This window comes from Harpia harpyja, chromosome 4 (genome assembly GCF_026419915.1).
Source record: "Harpia harpyja isolate bHarHar1 chromosome 4, bHarHar1 primary haplotype, whole genome shotgun sequence".
Taxonomy (NCBI): Eukaryota; Metazoa; Chordata; class Aves; order Accipitriformes; family Accipitridae; genus Harpia; species Harpia harpyja.
Window position 1 is genome coordinate 67,745,589 of NC_068943.1, and position 24,718 is coordinate 67,770,306.

A 24,718-nucleotide genomic window follows, 5' to 3' on the forward strand; every position below is an offset into this window, starting at 1 on the left:
TGTTAACTACAAAGCATTGCAGAAACTACGTGACCATGACGCTTGGCTTTTAAAGCCTTTTGTTGGACCATACCATCATGTGACTGTGCCATGTTATAGAGTGAACATGATTCTGAAGACAGGATGAAAGTTTTTGTTGGAAAAGTTTGGAGGAATTCACAGAGACCTGAAACTGAAAAAGCAAGTATCTTGGACACTTAGAGCAACACCTCTCTCTTAACTCCCCTCTGGCACTGCTCCTCCTGCTGATTTAATTTTCCCGTCACTACTGGAAGCAAGGGGGGAGAAGAGGAGGAGGGCATATTTCAGCCAGACCCAGCAAGACAAACAGTTTGCTTCTGAAGCATTTACTGCACCTGGAAACTCTGTAACTTAGTTTGAAATGCATTTAAAAAAATGTGTTGAAGAGAAAAATATTTAATGTCAGTATTGGATCTCTAGGATCACATCTTTTTGAAAGCAGAAGAAGGGGCGAAAAAGAATGTACCTTTCTAGCTGTAATCCATTAAAGATGAAAAAAACCTTGAGAATACAGAACTAGGCCACTAGAAAGCATCCAAAAGCTAAGCATTATTTTCAATATATTTTAAACCATTAAGCAAAGGTTTGGGACTTTGCAGGTTTTTCTAGTTAGCAGGAGAAGCTGGACACAAAAGTTGATGTATGGCAGTGCATGCTGTATCTGATGCATAGACTGATTATTAGTTTGGAAATGGCTGCAGTGACTGAAGATGCACCCACAGACGCTTACCTTCCCTTAGGCAGAAGTTACCTCTTCCTCAGCTCGGCCCTGCTAAGGTGCGATCCTTTTGCAGCTGCTAGAGTGCAAATTCAGCAAAATCCGTTAGTGGGCAAGAATAAAGGCCACAGCTTATCACCCTGGCATGATCTGGAAGGGTGTGTGTCTCCCAACTCTGAACTCTTCTATGAGCATTAATCAGTCCTGAGAATGGTCTGGTGTGATAATTAAATATTGTCATCCCCTCACCTCCCTACAGATGGAGCATGCCAGACCTAAAAGCCATAGATCAAGGAACTAAGTGAGCACAAATGACCGAAGTCAGGCTGTGGATTTTTGTGTTTGTACCTTTCAGCCAGCCATCCTGAAGGGATCTGTTTGTAGAGAAAACATCTCTCTCCCTCTGTTGCTCAGCCTACAGTGCATTCAGGGTTTCCTCAACCACAGAAGAAAAACATTGCAAGAAACATCCACAGAACATGAGATGTACCAAAAAAAAAAAAAAAAATTCGAGTCCTTCATTAAGTGAGTTCACCGTGGTGGAGGAATGAATACAGCTGAAGACAGCTAGCAAGTTACCCTGCTGCTGTGGCTATCTCTTCCTTTAGCTTTTTAAGGGGAGCAGCCTCCTCAGACCCTGCCTGCCTGTGCTTTAGCAGATAACATCATTACACCCTGACAGTCCCTGGATGGGAATGCTACTGTTGACGATATTTGGCAACCTCGTTTTTCCCTGAGGGCTTCTTTTGGGGGATATATACCAGCAGGGCAGAACTGAGCGCCAGTGTCTTCTCATCGGCACAGAGGTGTCTGGTGGCACAGACCAGTTTTTTTTAAACCCCTAAGAATTGATACACCCTCTATATATATGGGGCCAGAGGTTTCTTTCTTTCAGTTTAATTTTTTTACTCTTTATGCAGTAAATTTCATATAAGAGTGAGGGGAGAGTGGAGGAGGAACAGACGCAGTGCTGCTAATTAAATTAGCCATTTCTTAAAAACAAATAAACACCAGGCAGTTCAATCTCATTAAAAAAATACCAGCATGGAGCCCATTCTTTCTGGTTTAAGCGATTACTTGCATGCCCAGATGTCAATGCGGGGAAAACTTGCAACTCTAGAGAGGTTTATATTGCCTTACTGTGTGTATTTCTTTACAGTTCAGTCTTTGCACCTACTGTGTGTATTTCTTTATAGTTCAGTCTTTGCACCTACCATTTTTTGGCTTGCTTTTTTTTTTAACATATGCAGTGGTAGCAAAAGTTTTGAGACAAAGAAAAAAAAGTCATTCTTGAGGGGTGAAAAAAAAAGGAGTGTGTTTGGGGTGAGAGAAGGGAGGGAAGTTTGCGTAGTGCTGTGGTGGTGCAAGAGATGACCCTTTAAGGAGGCGGGTAGCAAACTGAAAAGTCTTTTATGAGGATGGCCAGTAGCCCTCTCTAGCCCAGCAGCTTGCTATGAAGTTACGTGAGAAAGCCAGCCATTAGTATATCTCAATGCAGTGATTGTTGGTATTGTATTGATGGGGTTTTTCTGATGTATTTACAGGAACGTTTTTTTTCTAACCCAAGAGTTATGGTTGAAATCCCACTGGGAGATACACATATGTTTTCAGTCACCTATACACTTGCAAAAGTTTTTAGCATCAGATGATGGTTTATGTTATATTTTGCTGTAAATTTCCATAGCACAATTTTCAAGAAAACTGTGATAGTTTTTCAAAATATTTCTTGTCTCTTATCAATTGAAATAGAGAAGCCAGAGCTCTGGTAGCAGCAACTGGGTTTAGACAAAGAGAACTGTTTGCATTTGGAGGGGATGGGTACATGAAGTCAGTGGACATGAGAGAAGCTGAGAGACAAAGCACACCAAGGACAGTATTCTGCCACTGTACATTTAGTTCTGGATTTAAGCTCTGGCTTCTCTTAGTTGTGAAATAGGTCAGTTCATTAAAATATTATGTGGAGGCAAGGGTCTTTTCCAAAAGCCAGCCTATAGGGCCATGGAATCCAGAGTTATGGTAATGAGGAGCTTTCCTCTTCAGAAATAGCAAGAGCCACTTTATATTTCGTATTTGTGTTTTCCCACTGTCAGCCGCCTCCCCGGGGAGCGGGTGCTGAGCTGGGGGTGCTGCCATGGCTGGGGGAGGACACGGACACTGCACACCCCCGTGAGCCCAGCTGGGGGACACACACACACACACCGCACACCCCCGTGAGCCGTGGCTGGGACTTGCTCTGCACCCCTGCCGGGGGGCCGTGCCTGGCCACCGGCGCTTGGTCTTCCTCCGGCCCTCGCTGTGGCTCTGCTCTACATGAAAGTGTGCAGTATTAGTGATAAACCACAGTATTCCTAACACACGAGTAAATTAAGATACAGTCTTGTCTTCTTCTGAGTGTGAAGAAAACATATGTGCTATAGTAATGCATTACTTTTTTATTCTTAATTTTTCTCAAAGCTAAACTTCCCCCAAAATGCAATTATACCGTAGAATTCTGTGTTGGGATGAAAAATAATTAAAAGTCCACTCAAACCTTTGATTCCCAAGTGGGTTAAAAGGCAGAAGGTTAAAGTTAGCGTAGGGGCTGACTGGAGCGGGAAGGCAGTGTTGGTGGTGGAGCTCGGTGGGAAGGAGGCTATTTGGACTGGAAGCTTTGAGGCGACATCTGAAGGTTCTTCATCCTCTTCAGAGCTCGTGTTACCTGGAATAGGATGACATTTTCCTCAGGACCCTGACCCAATCCGTGGACCCTACCCTTCAGTAGGCTGCTCCAGCATTGCCAAGCCACTCTGGCAGGGGCTGACTTACAGTGAGTCACCAGCTGGGTGCTCGGCCGGACTGCTCCTCCTCATGCCAATGCCTGTCCGAACCCTATAGGGCAGTCTTTAAATGCCAAGGTGACATACGGGTCACCGTTGTTGATATGGGCCACATACATGGCCACAAACATCAAACTGAAGAGTCTTGGTTTAAGTGAAAATTCTTATAGAACTGGTTTCCAATGACCGCTGTTCATAAAAGCATGAAGTGTCATAAGGTTTGCCAAAACAGCTTTGAGTTAGTTACTTCATGCATACCTCTGCTGTTCGAGTACATTGTTCTTGATCTTATACAGAAGTTTAAAAAAAAGAGCCAGTTAGCAATTGGTTGTAATTTAAGTTTATTCCTTCTAGAACAAGAAAATATTCAGTGAAGGTTAACGATGCTTTTCTAGCGATTTTTTCAACCTGTTGTGCTTACCTACATTCCTTGTATTATACATCTGTATTGATACACAGAAAATCTCCTACCAAATACAGAAATCTTCAATTTTACTTCCATGGCTTCTACATGTTTTCATCACGGTTTCAGGTTTTTCCCTGAAATACCTTTGCTTGCTCGTGTGAGCGCTGCATGTGAAAGGTTCAGCATGACTAGCCAGCGATGTCCTTCTGTACCTTCTGCTTGTAAGGGAGAAGACTGGCCAGCTATGTTGGGCTGCCATCGGTTCAGCAGCTGCCACATGCAGGCAATGCCCGTTGGGGGCAGGAGCTGCGCGATGTAATGCACCGGTCCCTTTTTGGGTCCCTCCTGGGGCGAAAATTGCCACTCCCTCCCGGAGCTTGGCATCCAGCTAGGGTGAAAAGTGAGGGCAGGGTCTAAAAATGTTGAATATGTGTGCCAAGTGCTTGAATGTTTGCAAGAATGATTTAGGGAAAATTATAAACCTTTTTCAAGGCAAGAAAAGTGACTGAGCCTTTTATCACTTCTTTTCATTTCCAAAATGTCACAACCACTCCCCTAAGCTTGGGAAAGTTGCCGTCATTTGTTTGTAAGCTGCTTGAAGGCGCTGTTTTAAAGAATAATTATTAACCTCTTTCTATTTCAAAACCTGCTCTTATACAAAGTGTGTTTTGCTGGAGATGGAGTTACGCGACAGCTTTGTTCAGCTTTGTTCATGGCAAAGAGAATTTTCCAGGAGGTATTTTCTGAGGGAGGTAAATTGCCGGAGGCTGCAGGAGGGCCTCTGGTCGAGGTTGGAGCTGAACAGGCTTCAAACCAGGCAGCAGTAGCAGTGCTGGGGGGATGGCTGCAAAGACGGGCCTTGCAGAAGTGCACGGGGACTAGGTTTGACCCCTGGTTGCCAGCCCAGAGCTGCAGCCCGCTGACATGGGGGTGAGAGCATCCATCATCTGCGGGCTCTCTACTTTCTGTTCCCTCCTTGGATCCCCGCAGCGATGCTGTTTTGGGAGCCACTGACCAGGGACCCAGGCAAGCCCTGGCTGCCCAGACGGGCTGCCGACCTCTGGGCAGATGCTTGGAGAAAGACCCGCATGGAAAGACCACCAGTGGAAACTTGGCATTTGCTCGTTCTTTGTGGGAGACTATCCACATATCGATTCATTATTAAATGAGCAGATAAATAGCCCTTTCTCTCCCTTGTTGGGTGCATCAGCTGCTGGGTGAGTTGCAGAAAGCCCAGGATGAGAGCACGAGAAACAGTCAGAACAGGCAAAAACTGCCAGCAGGAATTTCTGAAGTATTCCTGTGGGCTTTCCTAAGGGATGGCTCGCTTTCCCAGGGACTGCTGGAAACAGGCAAGTGCTCTGTCACATAATGTTCCCTCTCTAGGAAAACATTTGGTAGTAGTTTAAAAAAGAAAACTTTACAGAGCTTAAATAAAGCCAAAGATGAATTTGGTGAACCCTGATGCTGTACATACTTTACTTGGGAGTATTTTGAACTTCCAATGCTGGTTAGAGTTGCCAGCAATAGGTGCAGGGCTTGCCAGTCCTATTCGGGCTTTTTGCACCACCTTTTTTTTTAATCAAGTTCTTACTATGGCACTTTTAAGCACACGGCTAAAGACAGCTTTTGTGTTCAGTTCGTCTGTATCGGCATGGTCATGGCACTCACAAAGATACCACAGAATTTGAGTAATCATAAAATTCATGAAATCCTAATAATTATGAGAACAACTTCAATTTCATTCAATTTTTAAAGTAAACCATTTTGGTGTTTTCATTTCTATTGTGGCTTGTAATTACTCAAGAGTCATGTAGCCTGGTTTACCTCTGCAGTTGTAAGGAATAATAAAATGATTTTAATGAAAACTGGTTTTTTTAAGGATTTAAAGAGAGTCTTTAAGAAAATACAAAATACAGTGAAGTGTGTCATTCCATACAGCAGGAGTGACCTCTGTCAGCATTAGTCTGGCTAAAGTAGGCTAAATGATTCTTGATGTCTGTATTGGGTTTTGTACAAAGTAAATAAATCAATGTATTATCTGATTCAGGACAGGCTTGAATACATCTTAATGGTAACCAGAAGACTTAAAATTTCTCATTGGGCTACAATGATTGCTAACTCCTAACTGTGTCTGGCTCAGTAGGAAAAGGAAGGGAAAGGTGTTCCCAGACAGCAGTGCAGTGGTGCGTGCTGAGATAGCTGGGTGGGCTCAGATCCCCCCTGCCAGGCAAACAGGCATCACCTCTGGCACCGTTTGAAACTCTTATTAATGATGTGTGCTGAAGCTAAGTACTGAATGAATATTGTTAGGCTCTGTGATAGTATAGCGCTGAAATGCATTGGCGGGGAGAAGATGGCGTCTGGTGTTTCTTCTGTGAGTAGCTGCTTTCCAGCTCGAGGGATACTCATCCAGCTCCAGCTAAAAATTCAGTTTAAACTGGCACATAGAAGTTCAAGCTGGCATTTTATTTTAGCCTACAGATGACAAAGATATATTTTATGACTGCTCAGTGCCAATGCCTGAATGAGAGAGGTGTTAGAAAAGGATATGCTGCAAACAAAATCATATGGACTTTTGGATAGCTAAAAAATCTTAAACATGCAACAGCTGAGCAGCTGGCAATGAAAAATCTGAAATCTGTTGTTCAAGCTGTTCTCTTTCATTTTATACTTAGAGCTGGAGCAAGAATGGTCTTTATGGTTTTTGTTTGTACAGCTCTTGTCACAAAGAGGTCCTGATCTATGACCAGTCGTGTTAAGCAGCACAATAATACAGTCATTCATTATTAACTGAGAGCAGAGAAGAGGTGGGGACTTCAAGTACAGCATGAAACAAGCAAGTGGGGAAATGAAGGTATCAATTATGTATCTCTCATGCTGATGATGCTCTTACAGAGTAGTTGTTTTCCCCTAAGGGAAGAATCTGCTGGGAGAGCCGAGAATATTCTCAGTGCCTCCTCTGACAGCAAGACGACGTCTCCCCATCCAAGGCCTCACCAAGCCCTTTTCTTTAGCCCTTTTCCCTCCCAGGAGGACTTGATGCTTTGGTTAGTCCTGGGCTGATGCCTGGCCCTAAAAGGAGAGCCCTGCTGGCTCTCCCACAGGGAAGCGGGATCCTGGTTTCCAACCCCACCTCCATGAGCGTCTGCATCCCCGGGGTGTGCTGCAAACAGGGCAGTCTCCCGGCACAGCATCCCGGGGCAATGAGCCGAAGGGGAGCAGCTTTCTCCTTTGCAGTTTGTTCCAGCCAAAGCTTTTTGGTTATCCACGCCTCGCTTCCATAAACACTGATTCCATGGAAAAAATGAAGTCCAAAATGTGTCTGAATACAGCCTTCAAATCTACCTAAAGATAGTACTATAATTCCACTGGGTTTTGCTGTAGCGATTTACGGTGCCACCAGCTTGCTTGATGGAATTACTATTTCTTGATTGTGTAGGAAAGGGGACATGCTGGTTTTTAAAGTATAACTGAATCCCATCACAAATTGCACACAGACCTGTTCTTTTACGTGAACGTGCCCCTGAGCGTCCGAGTTTAAACCGGCAAAGGAAGAGCAGCTGGGCTGACAAATATGTCAGCTTGTGCCTGATTTTCCCCACCCTGGCCCTAATAAAGATCAAGATACAGGGAATAAAACAGCTGTTTGCTGTGCAGCCGGGGACGGAGAGAGTGATGAAACATGATGCGGAATAAAAGTCAGCTGCCACTTGGCAACTCCCATTTCCTCATAGCAAAGAAGATGACTTAGACTGTATTCAGAATTGTGATGTTATAGGTACAGAGCTGATATGAACAATTTTTACAAGCTGTGGTTTTAGAGTTGACAAATGGGCATTTTGACTGAGAGGAACTGTGTTTAATCATTAATAGTTTCTTCTGAGCGTGTTGGAGTTTTATTGTTATTGTTTATCCAAGCTGGTATCTAGCAACAAAGACAAACATTTTAAAGGCAGCTAAAAACTGAACTTAAAAATAAACACCGTTTTCTCTACAAAGACTGCAGAGCTAATAGCTTGGGCAAACGTTTGCAATGACAGCAACATTCAGAAATTTGCTGGTTGGATTTAAAAGTGTCCTTGACCTCCCTGGCAGGGTTCTGAGGCCAACAGGGTCGCAAAAAGAAACTATTTGCTTCGGGTTTGACTTACACACATTTGGACAAGTGCAATATGCTGTTTCCTGTACTAGAAAAAAGGTATTGAAGTGGTGCCAGTATAAAAGAAAATGTAGCTTTTAAAAGGCAGCACAGCAAGCTCCGCGCTGTCCTAAATGGGGGGTTTAATTACATGACTGATCAAATTGCTCCTAAGGTTTTTTGTGCATAAATGTTCTGTTATTTGTAGATCAAGAGCTCAGTGTTATAGTACTTAAGTGTGAGGAAGCGTCGGATGGGAGCCCACAAAACCGAACCTGCTCTCAGATGTATAAACTTGTTAATTGTGAAAGATTCAGTTAAAGATAGTAATAACAAAGGGAGAAGCACATGTGTAATGTTCACACAGAATTGTATTTAGCAAGGGTGCTGCGTGGTCTGAAATGAGTTCTGGTGGGATGGAATAGGATAGGGTGGGATGGGGTGGGGTGGGGAGGAGAGATGCGTACCTCCTTCCCCAGCTTCCTTCATGCAGAAGAGGAAGGTAGCTAATGGTGTTAGCACTTCAGGTGGTCGTTGCTTCAGCATTGGCTGTGGTGAAGGGGTCAGGGTGTGCTGCTGTGAAGAGCAGCTCTCGCACCCGCTGGCAGTGAGCTCAGGTGCTGGCTTTGTGGCAGAAGTCTTCCATCTTTTCCCAAACTTCTCCCCCATCACCTTCTGTTCTGTTCCTGCCCCAGCTCCCCAGCACACAACCCAGCTCAGCCTGGTCAGCAAAACTGTTTGCCTGACCCTCCTTTGTCAGTAGTAGGAACTGACTCAGTTTTAAAAGCCTAGGCAAAAGGTTATTTTTCTTCTGGCTTGGTGCAGTGATAAAGTGCAGCCTCACAAACGGTCACGAGCATGGTTGGTGGTTCAGCTGATGTTTCTATCATGGGGATGTGAAAACACAGGTTGAGATGACCAGGAACCTGCTTGTATGGGCAGCATCTCTATCAAGCTGTACCTGCATGCTGCCTCCGCCGAAGCAGCAATGGTTTCTGGGGACTCATCCAGCAAGCTTCAGGGAAACGTCTCTGTCTTTCCAGGTACCCTGAGGGGATGGCCAAAAGGCGTCAGAGAGTGATCAGCAGCGGGGTCCTTTGGCCAGTGCTGCAGGGTAGGCAAGTTGTTGGCAGAGAAAAGCCCTCCCTCGGGATGATGCATGCTTCCAGAGGAGCAGGCCAGCTGAGATCTGAAGCAGCCCCAAGCTTGCTTTTGCTTAGGTACGGAGAGGAGCTAGAAACAGCCCAGAGTAACTTTAGCTGTGCTTTGACTGTTTTTGCTAGGTTTTTGACTCAGCTCAGATAGCGAGTAGCTAGGGCCATCTGAGGGCGTGCTGGTTCACTCTCTGAAGGCAAACCAGCTCCTAAGAGGGGTCACAGATAAGCGTCTAGACCTGCCTGGGAGTTGCCTGATGGTAGGGGGGCTGCTCGGCAGAGTTTGCACTAGATGACAAAGTTTGCGTTCACCTTGCATCCTTCAGTTTTCTTTTCCTGAAATTCCTGTGGACTGTGTTTCTTGTCAAGTTTCTGGGAACACCAGGGATGGGACGTTCCAGTAGGGCAGCAACATGGCATACTGATCGCCTCGGCTCTCTTGTCGGGATGAGCCAGCACCGGGGACCAGCCCCTACCTTGCCTTGCCTCAGTGGGTGCTGCTGCTGCTGCTAGGACAGGCCATCCAAGGGCTCCTGGCCCCTTTGGGGCAGATGGAAAGTAACTTTGCCAATAGCTGGAGAAGTGGGAATGGGGCCATAGGCTTCCCTGTGACACGCCTCGCCCGGTTTTATCTCATTATCAGTATTACATACCTATTAATTACTGCAAATATGTTTTCTTTTAATTCCTGTTTATTACCATGCAGGAGAGGGGCCACATGCTCGCTTCAATTTATTTTCACACTTCTAGCCAATATCTGCTGGGAAGTTTTACCGCTTGCCTGTAGCTAAAAATATTTGTTGTAAACTTATTATAGTTATTTTTCTCCTGCATACTAAGGCTATACCAAGAAAAGTCAGTAAGGAGATATTTCCATTTCTGCAGTTCTGGTTTTCAGATGTGACATTTTAAAAAATCATTACAGAATTTAACAAGATGAGTACGTGCAGCTTACTCTTAGGTGGAATTACAAAATTATCCAAAAAGATTTTTAAACTATAAATAGAAACGTAGACCATTGTACTCCAAGGAGATTTATCCCTTAATATTCTGACACAAGAAGCATTAATCTTCTATCCTCAGCTGTTCAAAGTAGTTTGGTTGCTCTTTTTATGTACACTGCTTTTAGTTGTTGTTTTTTCTGTCCTCCCACATCTCTGTTACTGTGCCTGGATTTTTTTTTTTCCCCTCTTTTTGTGGAGAAGTTGCTTGGATCCAGAATTTGACCTTTGACCTGATGTTTCAGATATCTGGAAAATGTAACTGAAAGGAAGTTTTCTATTTGCTGCTTTTCGCTCAAGTATTAGGGTTGAGAAAAAAGGAATAAGCAGCCTGCATTAAACCCATGATCCCTTTTCTTCTGGTTGGAGCCAGCTGTGCTCAGCTCAGAGAGGAGATATCAAGAAGATTTTTGGCCAGATCACTTTCAAACCTGTATAATGGGATTGCTAAGCATTCGCTTCTTCCTTTCATAGGAAGCTGAAAGGATGGAATTTAAACATTTTGTTGAAGAGGAGGAGGAAGTCATGCAGGTGTTCTAATAAGGACTGCACGATGCTAAAATGTAAATAATCAATTTGCAAACACATGCTTGTGGGCATATTGCAAGCATAAGGTCAGGTCCTTATTTTTATTCAGACCTTAAGCAAACCCCTAGTGTGTTTTGACACAAGAAACAGATGAGAAGAGAGGTGGTGTGATCATAGAAGTATAACTGCAGTGCTTAATGCAGTGTAGAGCCCCCCCAGCTCACATGGCAGTGTAAATGTAGCAGACGAGCTCTGCACAGGTTCCTGCATGAGAAGTGTAATTTGGTTAGGCTGGGTAGCCCTGACTAGCTGTATTGCCTGTGGTATTTCCAGTATCACTACAGAGTGCCCTACAACCATAACTTTGCTTTTTTTCTGTAGCATTAACCCAATGGGAGTGAAAACTATACCGTGAAGTAACTTGGACGCTGCATGTTACAAATGCGTTATCAGCATTTGGGTTGCATTAGCAAGAGATGACCAGTGGTAGATAATGTGATAGTGTGATAGCCTGTAACTCGACAAAACAACCAACAGCACTTAAGTTGATGTGGTTATTGTGACCAGAAAAAAAAGAGCAACACTTAAGGTAACCCTAAAGCAAAGAGATCCTTTGTGCTTTACCCCAGTGAAGCAGCAAGCACGTCTCAAGTCCTGTAGTTAACACTGTTTTATTTACTGTTTCTTGTGTAAGGTAGTAGGAAGCCAAGGTAAGGTCCCCTCCTCACTTGCTGGGGACCAGTGCCTTGCAGGATGAGGGCTTCCTACCTGAGAGACAGAAAGCTAAACAAGCTCTTCCAGGCTCTGCGCAAGTTAATCCCAGGTGTACAGGTGAGAGAGTGAGAACTAGAATAAATGCATGTGGGAGGCAGCACCATTGCTTGGGACTTTGCTCATGTTCCTCTTCTGCGCACTATAGAAGAGAACAGTGTGGCTGGGCGTCCCTCTGAGCCACGTGGCTTTTTGTCTGAAAAGTGGAGCCCTGGGCATCTGTGCTATCGCTTTCAGGGGAGCGTAGGCTCCCCTCCTTTCCTTGTAAGTACCTGCGTAGCAGCACCTGTGCTTTTTGCAGAGCTTAGGCAGGGACTGATCACAGGGGCAGAGCAGAGTATGGCCTTTTGTCTCCAGATGTAACAAAGCTGAATTTTCCACCCCTTGCAGTGTTTGACTTCCTGCAGCGAGGTAACATTTTCCTTGTGGTGAGACGGGAATTACAGGGTTCAGCCTCCTGAAGCCCTTTCTGGACTTTGGCACTGCCAGTCCACGTGTGACTCTGACAACCTGAAAGGCGTTCTTGCGTGTATCCTTGCAAAAACCTGGAGGCATTCAGGCAGTCGTATCTATTACTGCTGTGGTTATCCCAGGAGGATCCCCTCTGGCTGTTGCAAGGCAGCAGCCAGCATCCCTCTGAAGTAGCCGCTACTCAGCCTGTTTAGCTCATCGCCAGCAGGAGGTCCAATTAACATTTTGCAATATTGGCAGTTCCATATGGAAACTACCATTCAGCCGCCTACATTTGAACTTCAGCTTTTTCCTTTCATTTAATTAAAACACAATCAAGTCAATTAGCTCATGACAGAGTTTCCCCAAAGTTAAACTCCAGATGTATGGCAAGGCAAAAGCATTCAGATGCCAATTCATTGTGCTGCTCGGAGGTAGATTATAGCTCTCCCATTTGTCAGTTTATCCATTGGGGATTAGTTGCATTTTTTCCCTTCCAAGCAGAAAATAAAAAGGGAGAAGGAAAAAAGACCCATCTTTCCATCTGGTTCTACTCAGGAAAGATTGATATAACATTACAGAATTTGAGATATTTATTGAAAATAACATTGATAGTGTCAGAATGACTTCTAATTTTTAATCACCACGTCAAACATTTTACCATGCAGTGTCTTGAATATTTCCAGTAAGCTCCAGGAATAAGCAGCTTACCACACTCTATAGCAAGTTGATGACTTATTGTTCTTGTCACTAAATGGGGATAATATGCAGCTGCATAAACATGTTGATTTTTCTGGCATAGAATCCATGACTTCCAACTCTGTGCCCTTTGGCAAGACTGTATAGAAAATCATAACACTGTCAGAAGAGGTTTTGAGGTCTCAATAAACCAAGATGACTTTTGCAGCACATCCCTGCGGGGCAGCTGGGTGCGGAGAGGGGAAGAGAAAAAATAACTGTACTAGCTAACCGGTAGTTAATAAGCATAGAAATCATTCAGACCCAAATCCACACATAAGGTAGCTTTGAAATGAGGCCATTGCATCTTCTGTTGCATTTCTCAATTCATTTATGGTTAGATGTGGCAATATCCTGAGTCACCTATATTCCAACAAAAAGGTTATCCTCACACACTTTAAGGGTGATGTGGTGATACCATGGTAATACTGCAATATACCCAACGCTAGTGAAAGCATTGGGTGCCAGTGCTGCCTTAGTACCTTGACATCATTGGAGCACTTGGTTCTGTGCCTGTTCCCCTCTTGATCGTGTTTCCCAGGGGGGTGAAGAAGAGGAGAGGCTGGAGGCAGAGCTTTCCTTTGTCTGGCCACTGTGCAGTGCAGGTGGGTGAGTCTTGGGAGACAAGTGAGTGGAAGAAGGGATTGCAACGTGAAAGGTGCAGCACCCAGAGGGGTGGGGAAAGAAGACAACTTGCCGCTCTGCTAGTACCATCTTGTACTTAACAGCCCCGAGAAAGAATCCCTTAAATATATATCCCAGGGCTCCAGCAAGATTAGATCAGTTGTGGAGAACAGTGCTGGTGAGGGGAGTAGAGAGACAGAGGAAAGAAAAAATGCTTCTGACTACTCATTCGGAAGGTTTAATAGCATTGCAATCCTGTAATACTTTTTTTTTGAAGTATCAGAAAGATTCAAGTGATATTGTACATTCTCATCTAAAGTACAGTGACTCTTTTTCTTGTGGAAGGCCTATACTCATTGCATCACCCATGATGTATGTGAATTCCCATGTCTTTGCAAATGAGTGAACTTAGCTACCTGAGTACGGTGTCACATTTCCCTTGCTGTTCCATCTCTTACTCGTGGCTGAATGGCCCCAGAACTGCTTTCTGCAGAGGACCAGGACTCCCACTCCCGGTTAGGGTGTTCTTCTTTGGGAAGTGAAGGATAGTAGGTTTCAACACTATTTATTCGGGAAGGGGGAGGAACCCAAGTCTTCCACCTACCCTGTGAATGCTTTAGGCAAAAGCACGCTTATTTTGTGGACTCATCCAGGTTCCGGCACGTGGTATGTGCCAGGCTGTGTAGCGGTGTCAGGTTCGTAGCTGGAGTGTCCTGGTATCCTGGCTGCAGCTGTGAGGCTGATTTAGGTTGCCTGTCCAGCCCAGTCACTGGCTCCTGCCCCATGCCACAGCCCACTCCTCGCCCAGCCCCGACACTTCAAGTGTTTGTAGGATTGTGCGGAAGACTAAATCACTGAAGTGGCCCAGATTAAAAATAACCTTTTAAAATGGGAAAGAGGGCGGAAGCGGGGAGGCATTTTTGGTCTGGGTCAGTGAGAGATCTACTTGCGATGAAGCCAAATGAACAGTTGTATTTTTGCAACTGAAGGGATGGCATATTTTTTTAGGGTGAGGAATGAGCAGATGGAAGTGCAGAGAAGAAACTTCCCAGGCTGCCTTCATCACCAAAGCCAGTCTGCTGTGAAACTCCAGTATGGGATGCTGTTTTACGTACAGAGAAGCAGAGATTTCAGGTAGTTTTAATGTCATGAATTATGGCGTCTGTACCTGCAGAGTCAGGGAGCAATCTGATCAGAGTTTCTCAGGCTCCCAGTAGCACAACATTTAACATACGCACCTAAATTCTGCCTTATTTCTTTTCTTGGATGTAGCCCTAAATGCTTTTTACTCCAGGCTCTCAAGAGTCTTTGTGACAAGAATAAACTAATTAAACTTTACTTATTAGCATTTATTCCAGTGTACTTGTTATCAGCGTGGAGTGCCTGAAAGACTAAATTGAGATGATTCATGTTTTTCATATCATGTGTTGTTGTTGGCCACACAACACAAAATTCCACTTAAAACACCATTCAGATAAGAATTATTAAACAGCAATTTTATAAGACATTCCCTACTAGATTACAACAAATTCTATCTAATAAACTCTTTCTCGTTGGAACTAAATGTAAATGTGGACAAACGTGAGAAAGAATCTTAAAACTATTCAGTTTCAGTAAAGGATTCTTCTACAGAAAAATCTCTTGAGTATACTCCTACTGTAGCTAGCTACTTATTTACTCAGGTTTGACCTTTTTTTTATCATCAGTGACTCAAATTACTAGTAGTAAACTACAAGCAAGGAATTTTGATCTGTTAACTGTTAAAATATTTTTCTACTAGAAAAAAGAATAGCATAAGGACATCACGGTGTGGGTTTTTCCCCCATATATCTTGTATTACTCCTAGTATTCAGTCGTGAGATTAGGTTCTTCTGCTGGCTTTCCACTTTCACTGCCAAGAGTAAAAATATACAGAAGTAAAAATACAGAACAACTTATGGCATAAATGTACCCCTCTTTTTCTGATCATGAATTTTCTTTAAGTCAAAGCTTTTAAAAAATGGTCTTACTGCATTCTGGATTGGAAGGCCTGGAACCAGCAGCATCACAGCTCTTTACTTCAGAGGAATTTATATTAGACTTGCTTGAAATGATCCGATGGATAGTTTTTCGTGGCATTTTGCTTTTGTAAAGTTAGTTGTAAGCTCTTACCTAAAGGTGTTAGCGTGTGTCAGTGCTGACATGAACATCTCAGTGCTGACGTGTACCATGTCCCGGGAAAACTGTGATGAATTTACACGCCTGCTTCAGCTGCACAACATCTCTAGAGATTATTCACAGCAGAAAAATGTCTCCTAGGCAGCTACGGAGATCAGCGTTGCTCGTTGTAAGTAGCCTTCCTAGGATAAGATGTGTTCAGGCATTTCCATCTTTGGGTGTTCATAGGAAAGTCGAGGTCATCCATAGGCTGATCTAATCTTTGCTGGCTTCCCACAAGCTCGAGGAGAGGCTGTCTTTTTTGTATCCGTCATGTAGCTCATGGCCTGTGCCAGCACGATTTGGCTTCACAGTGTCTCAGTTAGTGTTGCTGTTAGTCTTTTACAAGATCTCCTCTTCACATGACATCAAAATGCATGGTTCATATACTCACTTCTTATCCTTCTTATGTACACTTTTTACCCTTCAGATGTAAAATCTACACCTAGGGCAAAGGACTGGAATATAATAACATAAACTGTGCAGGTAGTATAGTCAAAAGTCCTAATGTCAAACTTATTAATGATATTTATTGAAGGCAATGAAGTGACTCACTGGCTTTTTGAAGATGGTGGGAAGAAGGCAGGACTTCAAGACAATGTACAAATAAAAGAATAACACAAGTGACCAAGCTCCTCTAATCTTGGAAAGCTTAGATGTTTCTTTTCATCTCAGTGAATATGGTTAACATTTATAATGATTAATAGAAGGTACATAAGCTCTCTGAGGTGAAAAATACAGTACTTTATTCTTAAATAGTACATGACCTATAAAGCAAATAGTGTAAATCTTAAACATCAATTTCCTGCTGCGTGTTGCAAAGATGAGGAGTAATAGCTTTTGAACAGATCTTTCCAGAAATGCTCTGGAACGTCATTGCTGAAATTGTTTTTTTTTTCTAGGCAGTTTATTAATTGGCAAAATGTGCTACCTTATGATTGCTTTTGAATATAAATAAATCCTTTTCCCCAGAAATGTTACTTTATCTTAGATTATTTTTTAAATGAATCTATGGTGTTTGGCCATGCTTATTGCTCCTTTCCAGATACATATTTGGGTCCTTTTTTTCAAATGAAGGAACAGGTACAAGGTCAATGGTTTAGTAAATTCCCAATTATGAGCACTTGTTGAACTCATTTAATAAATCGGCTCCTCATCTTTTATTGTCAGAAGGAATTAATGTTGAGTCCTGTTTTCAAAAGTTGCAGTCTTCACAAATAGAATTATTCACCGCTAACTGGATTCCTTTTTTCATATGTTAGCTCATTTGAAGCAGCTAGGATGAATATCATTATTTCAGAGTTAAATATTTTCAGCAGAGGGCAGAGCAGGGACTGATGCAAATCCATGTTTCTCTGTGGGGAGCTATTGGCCATAATCCTCCTCCATTCATGCTGGTAGGCACAGGAGGAAAAAATCTAGATGAGGCTTTTGTGAAAGTGGTTGCCTGCAGTAGGCTGGTATCTGCAACTCAGGAGGATTTGAAAAGATCTGTGTTCTAGTGTTTATAAAGACCATGCTGTCTATCACCATGGTGCAGGCTCTTCACATCAATAACCCAGCCTTTCTAAGCCGTCTGGGATGAGAACATGGGTTTTGTCCCACTGCCTCCAAGGGGCGGATAGCCTTTCACTCTAATGAGCTGATGGACTGCCTCCGCCAGTGAGGTAATGCTTGGCTCCTGTCCCAGGACAAAACTCTTCAGCCAATAGATCCTAGTGTCTTTTCTTCAGCACTTCACTTCTGATTCTTTGGATTTACTAGCTCAGATTTCACAGAGCAACTGTGTCTTTCCACATCCCTTAGCACCATGGGAATCTTGACTGGGAGGGTCCTCGGGAGGTCACTCAGCCCAGTCCCTCACTCAGAGTAGGACTATTACCAACAGTAGGTGAGGTCAGCCCTGGCTTGCCTGGCTGAGCCACCAAAACCTCCCAGGACCTGCTCCAGTGCTGCACCACCCACCTTCTGGAAGTGTTTTCCTTACATCTCGCCTCACTCTTCCCAGCCATAAGCTGTGGCCCTTGCCCCTTCTTATATCAACTGGAATTGCCAAGATAAATTTAGCTCTCTTATCTTTGTAACTACCCTTCAAGTAAATATACTCTCCCCTAGATCCACAGTTTCCATTAGACACTTCTGTATTCCATAGCAGATTGCACTCCATAGGTAGTGTCTGTAAGCCTAGACAAAAGTGCAATCCCTAATTCCAGGCAAGGCACCCCCGAAGGGGTCCTTCTGCTGTCCCATGCCTCTCTCTTTCTGCAGAGCTGCTCACTGCCTTTGGTGGTCTTCTCATCCCCAGCTCTCACCTGGCTTCTCAGGGTCTGTAGGGTGGCAGCTGGTTCATTTTAAGGGAGTCTCAGCTTAAACCTCCCTAAAGATCACCCTGTACCCTAGGGTGCACAAGTGAGGAAGCTGAGGTTTTGTACTCATGCAAGGGGTAGACATAGCCGAGTCCTTACCAAAATCTAGGCTTTTTACATTTAAAGGCCATTTGCATGCCTTTCTTCCATCTTATCTCTGTGTTACAGACCAGAAAATACCCAAGGAAAACACTTAAAAGCTTTAAATTCCAATGCATCTGAATAATAGTAATTTATCCTGGAGATGTTTTCCATCTCTCTGTTCCATCTCTCTGACAGTACAGAATTTATGACATTTTATGGCATAACTCATTCAGATTTATTGATTTAAATGCTATCATTTTCATACAAATCTGTCTCTGGTTTTAGAATCATAGAATAGTTTGGGTTGGAAGGGACTTTAACGATCGTCTAGTTCCAAACACCCTGCCATGGGCAGGGGCACTTTCACTAGACCAGGTTGCTCAGAGCCCCATCCAGCCTGGCCTTGAACACTGCCAGGGATGGGACATCCACAGCCTCTGTGGGCAACCTGTTCCAGTGCCTCACCACCCTCACAGTAAAGAACTTCTTCCTTGCATCTAATGTAAATCTACCCTCTTTCAGTTTAAAGCCATTATCCCTTGTCCCATCACTACACGCCCTTGTAAAAAGTCCCTTTCCAGATTTCTTGTAGGCCCCCTTTAGGTACTGGAAGGCTGCTATAAGGTCTCCCCAGAGCCTTCTCTTCTCCAGGCTGAACAACCCCAACTCTTCATAGGAGAGGTGCTCCAGCCCTCTTACCGTCTTCGTGGCCCTCCTCTGGACCTGCTCGAGCAGGTCCATGACCTTCTTATGTTGGGGTCCCCAGAGCTGAATACAGTACTCCAGGTGGGGTCTTATGAGAGCAGAGTAGAGGGGCAGAATCACCTCCCTCGACCTGCTGGTCACGCTTCTTTTGATGCATCGCAGAACACGGTTGGCTTTCTGGGCTGCAGATGCACGTTGCTGGGTCATGTTGAACTTCTCATCCACTAACACCCCCAAGTCCTTCTCCTCAGGGCTGCACTCAATCCACTCATCACCCAGCCTGTATTTGTGCTTGGGATTGCCCTGACCCATGGGCAGGACCTTGCACTTGGCCTTGTTCAACTTCATGAAGTTCATATGGGCCCACCTCTCAAGCCTGTCCAGGTCCCTCTGGATGGCATCCTTTCCCTCCAGTGTGTCGACTGCACTACACAGCTTGGTGTCGTCGGCAAACTTAACTTCATAGACTTCAATGAAGTTATACAATGGATCTTTTTTCCCAGTACTTTATTTCAAAACATTGGAAGTAAAGTTTCTTGGACTCTGTTTGCATTACATCAGCTTTCTCACAGAAAAGATTTTTTTATTTTTTTTTAGCATCCTGGATCAATCTAAAGTGTAGGATGAATACAGGACTCATTAAATGCCATTTGTTTGAGAAACAGAATAGTAAGATTGCACCACGATGTTATGTGTCTGAATATGTATCTTTTTAGCAGCTAGGACACAGGACCAGGATTCAAGAAGCCATTTGGCAAACATAAAATTAAGCACTTAACAATTCTGTACCTCATATTTTCCATCTGTAAAATGGGGACAGTGATATTTCCTTCTTTGAATAGCACTTTCTGATTTAATGATCTATGATTATCATTATTACTGTTCAGAGTGGCATCAGCTCTGTTCCAAATTGTTTATAATTAGGATGTTTAGATGAATGAAAGCAATTACAGAGCCCGTATGCCGCAAACATTTAAGCTTGTGATTAATTTTATGTACGTAAGTAATCGCAGTTACTTCAGTGAAGCTGCTCACATGAATAAAATTAAGCGCATTTGAAGTGTTTGCAGGACCACAAATGGAAGGCTCTAAGAAACCTCAGTTCTTAAATAGAAATAAGTAATAGTAGACTTCTCAGGGAAATTTCTGGGAAATTTATTTTAACTGTATGCTATGGCATGTTGTGGAGTAAGTCTTAATTTAGTTCACAAAACTCAATGTTACAGCCATTGATGATAAATATTGGCTTTCATATCACTCAATATGTTTTTGCAGAAAAGTAATCCTTCTTTAAATTTTGGCTATGGCTCAAAAGCTTATTGTTAAATACGTTTTGTTAATAAGAAGCCTGACTCATGGCAGGCAGCACTGTGAATGACTAATTACCAAGGATATCAAACAGACCTCTTTCCATTCCACTGCCAGAACAGTTATATTTAGAGCTCGTTTAAGAAAGGATTCATTTCACTCAAAAGAAATAGTTTATGTTTTTACATTGCAAGGGTTTTGTTTTCTATATGATGACAGCTAGTTATTCAGCTTTACCAAGGATAGGGGAAAAAGTCACCCAAATATATGTTGAAAGAAATTCTCCAGTAGTGATGGAGAATTGCAGAACTGTGCAGATGTGCCAGATGCGTGTCATGAGAAGCAAGTTCTGGTCTGCTGCAGTTGAGGTGCTGAGCAGCAGTAAAGCCCAGGGCTAGCTGGGGTGGGGACTGGCTTGTGACCTTGGGCTGCAATCAAATGCCCCTTGACTGCCTTCTGGAACAGAGAACACGTGGACCCACGCACAGCCTGTTGCAATCTGATAGTAGAGGAGTTCAGCTGTCGGGTACCATTTTGTTTTCCATCCTTCAGTTACCTTTACTTTTCTTTTTTATACAGTTGATGGTTTGGATAAGGCTTCGATCGCTAACTCGGATGGACCAGCCCCAGGATCCCAAACTCCCCCCTTCAAGAGGAAGGGCAAACTCTCCACCATTGGCAAAATATTTAAACCTTGGAAATGGCGGAAGAAGAAGACTAGCGACAAATTCAGAGAAACCTCAGCAGGTATGTCTGTGGCCCTTTGGTGGCAAATAGTAGAAAACACCATGATGGTTTGCAGTGTAATATTTGAAAAGCTCTTGGAGCTTGTTAGATGACAGGGATTTTTTAGGCACAGTATTTGACATACAGAAAAACAGTTTGATCCTTGGCAAGGAAAAACCTAATCTTGTTCAGCTTCTGTCCTGAACCTATCACCAAAAATACACAGTTTGTTTACTATACATTAGATATGATATTCTTTTGATGTTGACAGTACTCTTTTTTTTTAACTAAGAAACACTAGGCTCTATATTACATACCGTCAAATATGTTGGAAATGTCTCTATGTCCTCCTAATATGTCGGTCACTTTGATTATGAAACAAGCCTTGCCTTCGTGGGGACAGAACTTTGGTCTCTTCAGAGGGGAGGAGCAGACGTGGCCATGCCAAGCAGAAGAACGAGGATCACCTTTGTGACCACTGCCTTCACGCAGACTGCTCTGCCCCTTCACTCCGCTATTGGCAAGGCTTGAAGAATGGTCTGAAATAAAATGCTGTGATTTAATTCTATTCCTTCTGAAAAAGAGGAATGTTGAGGGCTGGGATTCAGTTAGCTAAACACAGTTGCTTGGTGCCACCTGAGATGCTCTGGTGTGTCCTGGCTGCTCTCCGAGAAGGTTCTGCATCATATTTACCATCCCCGTGCAGACATCTCCAAAACCCTGGGGCATCTCAAGTGGCTGTAGACACCCATGTTTAGGAAACTGAGTACCACCCTGCATATATGTGTGTGTGTGTGTGTCGCAGCTCTGGCCAAGCTTTCTCCAGAAAAATCCCAAACTTTTGTTTTGGGATTCAGGCATTTGATGTTGTACTTTTTTAAACTTGAGTCTACTCAAGAGGCCAACGAGCATCTATGAGCTCTTCAGATTCATTACCACAGTGCAAGCCCTCTGTCCACTGTCTTCCATGGCTCTGGGTGATAAAACCAATACTAATCTCCTAAAGTGTCCTCAGTAGGCTCTCCTGAACTCTTAGGAGTACACTGCTTGACATTTTAAACCCATAGCAACCCCTGACAATTACAGTGAGGAACTCTATGGTTTTGCAGTGTAACTTCTAAAACATGCTTTACTAACACAAAAGGCAAAAAGAAGTCATCTTCTCCAGTGTCTTCATCACTCCAGATACCAACTGAAGTTTTGGACAATCTTTTTGAGATCTTCAAATCCTTCTCTCAGTCTCTCTCTTCTTTTTCTTTTTTTTTTTTTTTTTAAATTTCCTGGGTAGCCTGCAACAAACCCCCCACAATTTCTTCCACTGCTGCAATCAAAAAAATCCTCTCAGTCTGATACCTCCTTCGTTGCTTCCAGTTTCCTTCAGCTTCCCCAGTACTTTTATCATATTGCTAGAGCAAAGTTATTTCTAGTTACTGTCTCCTGAATGTTCTGCAGCTACTGTTGGACAGGTATGTGATTTTTATATGCAGTGAATTCTTCAGAATAATCACCATTCATAAGCTGTGTATACAGGTTCCCCAAACTGTCACAACATATTAGCATGTGTTAAATTGTTATGCCATTAAATAACAAGGCATGTGTCATTCTGCAGTTATTTTTTATAAATTAATATGTGGTAAATTAATGTTAAATACAGTATTTCTTATGTTGTACTGTCTTTCTTTAGAGAACCTCAATCCAGTCTTACAAGCATGACACATCAATTCTTATAATACCAAGGCAAAGCATGTGTTCATATTTTTTTTACGAAAGGAGGAAATTTCGCACAAAGAAATTAAGGTCAACATTTCAAAAAGTGCCTCCTTAGTTACTTGCTTGTGCTTAATTTGCCTGTCTTGTTTATGATGCTGTGGTCCCTCAAGTCCTTTCAGGGGTGTGGAGAACCCACGGTTCCCATTGGCACTGACTTCAGATGGAGTTATTCAGGACAATTTATCTCAAGGTGAGCACCTGAAAAATGGAGATGCCTAACAGTAGATGTAATGGACAAGAAAACACTAAATAATCTCAGAACTGTAATGAAAATCAAGCTTTAAAATTATGCTATAGATACAAATGGACTAACTTTGAGTCACAAAATACCTTTTTCAGGTGCCATACAGCTACACTAGTTGGTGATAAGGGTTGTTATTTCTATCACTGAACCTTGCTGCATTTATATACCTAGACCATCAGAGCTAAGGTACTATTAACATTACAGCAGAGTATGTGAAACATTTTACATTGAGTCTGATTTTGCCACTGTGTGCTCCCAATGCATAGCTGTATTTATTACTCTTAAGAAAGAGGTAATTATTGGGAAGCAGTGTCCATCTTAGCTACCTCAAAACTAATTTTCAAGTGATAATTTTTCTTCCCAGTTCTCTCAGCTGTGTCTGTTTAATTCCACTGCCTCCTGCATACTGGCACTAGTTTTGTGATGAACAGATCACAAACCTGATGCAGCTAAAAACAAATCCAGCAAAACATAACAAGAAGTAGTTTTTACTCTTCTGCAAAGGTTACCACTTGGATTTGTGTTGTAGCATTGTGATGACTATCAATAAAGCACGCTGAAGCAGAGAGGAAAAACAGCCGCTCTTTTGGATGACTTCTTAAAATTCAGACAACCTGATTTTTTTCATTTCAGCTGTGGTTTTGCAGCACTGCCTTTCAGGTTTGGAAACTAAATAGACCTCCTTGTCTTTTTTTCAAAGTTAAAGCTTTATTTTGTGATCAGTCTTGTCTTGAAAATGGAGAGCACTGGTGTGCAAACAGAAATCCATAAAAATTAGGAGAATTTGCACTACAAATTGGCAGAAGAACAGAGATGATGGTGAAAGATGACTAGAGTCGATAGATCATGTAAGTGGGAGCTCTTCTGGTCAACTGAATACATGGTTATATATAAGTATGTATTGAAGAGTGGAAGTTAATTATCTGCACAATGAAGTATCTCTGTAAATGGTATAGCGGATGGGAAAAGCTCAATGCAGGAGGAGATAACACTTAGTTGACTAACTGAAGTCCCTGCTCTAAGTCCAGTCACAAAACTCTGTATTTAATAGTCCTTTATGGCAAAAAAGCAACTAATGCAATTGATTCACTAAGCTCTTAATGTATGTTGTGTATGTAGAAGTACCATCTTCTATATAGACTTTTAAATTATCCTGAAAAACCGTTCATTTTTTACTTCATTGTTTAGCTAGCATCCTGCTGGATAGCCATGTAGTACATACCAGCCTTTTATACAGTAAAGACTGCTATTGTATTTAATAACATAATGTAAAACAGCTAATAAAACACAACATCATTCTAATGCTCTGAATTATATAAACTACAGTATTTCATTGCCTATATAGTTTGTGAAAAGTAAATATGCAAAATTTAATGCGTGTCTTGGTGAACAGAACTTAAGACGTTATAGAGGAGGTTTGGGAACTTCTGATATTTTTTTATTATTCAGTAGATGATTGATTTTTTTTTTTCTCTGAAGAGTACATATGCTCTATTTTTAATAAGGTTCTGCTTATCCATCCTGCTACACTGTAAAATTTCATTTATTTAGGTGGAATTGTACAGAAGTAGTGACATAGGGAATTAATTTCACGTTTTCAAAACTTTTGTATTATTTTGTACATTCAATATATCAACCTGTATTCGTATGTCCCAGTTTACATGCATTTTGTCAACCATCACAATATTTAGTGCTCTTTTTTTTTACTTAAAGTGAAACACTAGGAGTTATGTAATATCTGAAAATCTTGACTTTCACCTCAAAAATAGCAAGACTGGCTCTCTAAGCTGGGGAGATGAAAAGAAAGTAAATCTGGACAATATCAGTTGTAAGAGGTCTAAAAACAAATGAAAGGTTCACAAATTATTTTCCCCCTAAACTTCATATGAGAGTTTTACCCTATCGTGGTTTAACCCCAGCCAGCAACTAAGCACCATGCAGCCGCTCATTC

The 24,718-nt window shown here is 42.6% G+C and overlaps 1 protein-coding gene across 3 annotated transcripts in view; it reads left to right on the plus strand.

Annotated features, from left to right (window-relative positions):
- The window catches only part of PHACTR2 (phosphatase and actin regulator 2), a 144,727-nt gene that overhangs the window by 71,062 nt on the left and 48,947 nt on the right, over positions 1-24,718 (plus strand). For all 3 annotated transcript variants that reach the window (XM_052784577.1, XM_052784579.1, XM_052784578.1), the window contains exon 2: positions 20,607-20,774. In XM_052784577.1, coding sequence (XP_052640537.1) covers positions 20,607-20,774 — 168 coding nt within the window. The remainder of the gene's footprint in view (positions 1-20,606; positions 20,775-24,718) is intronic.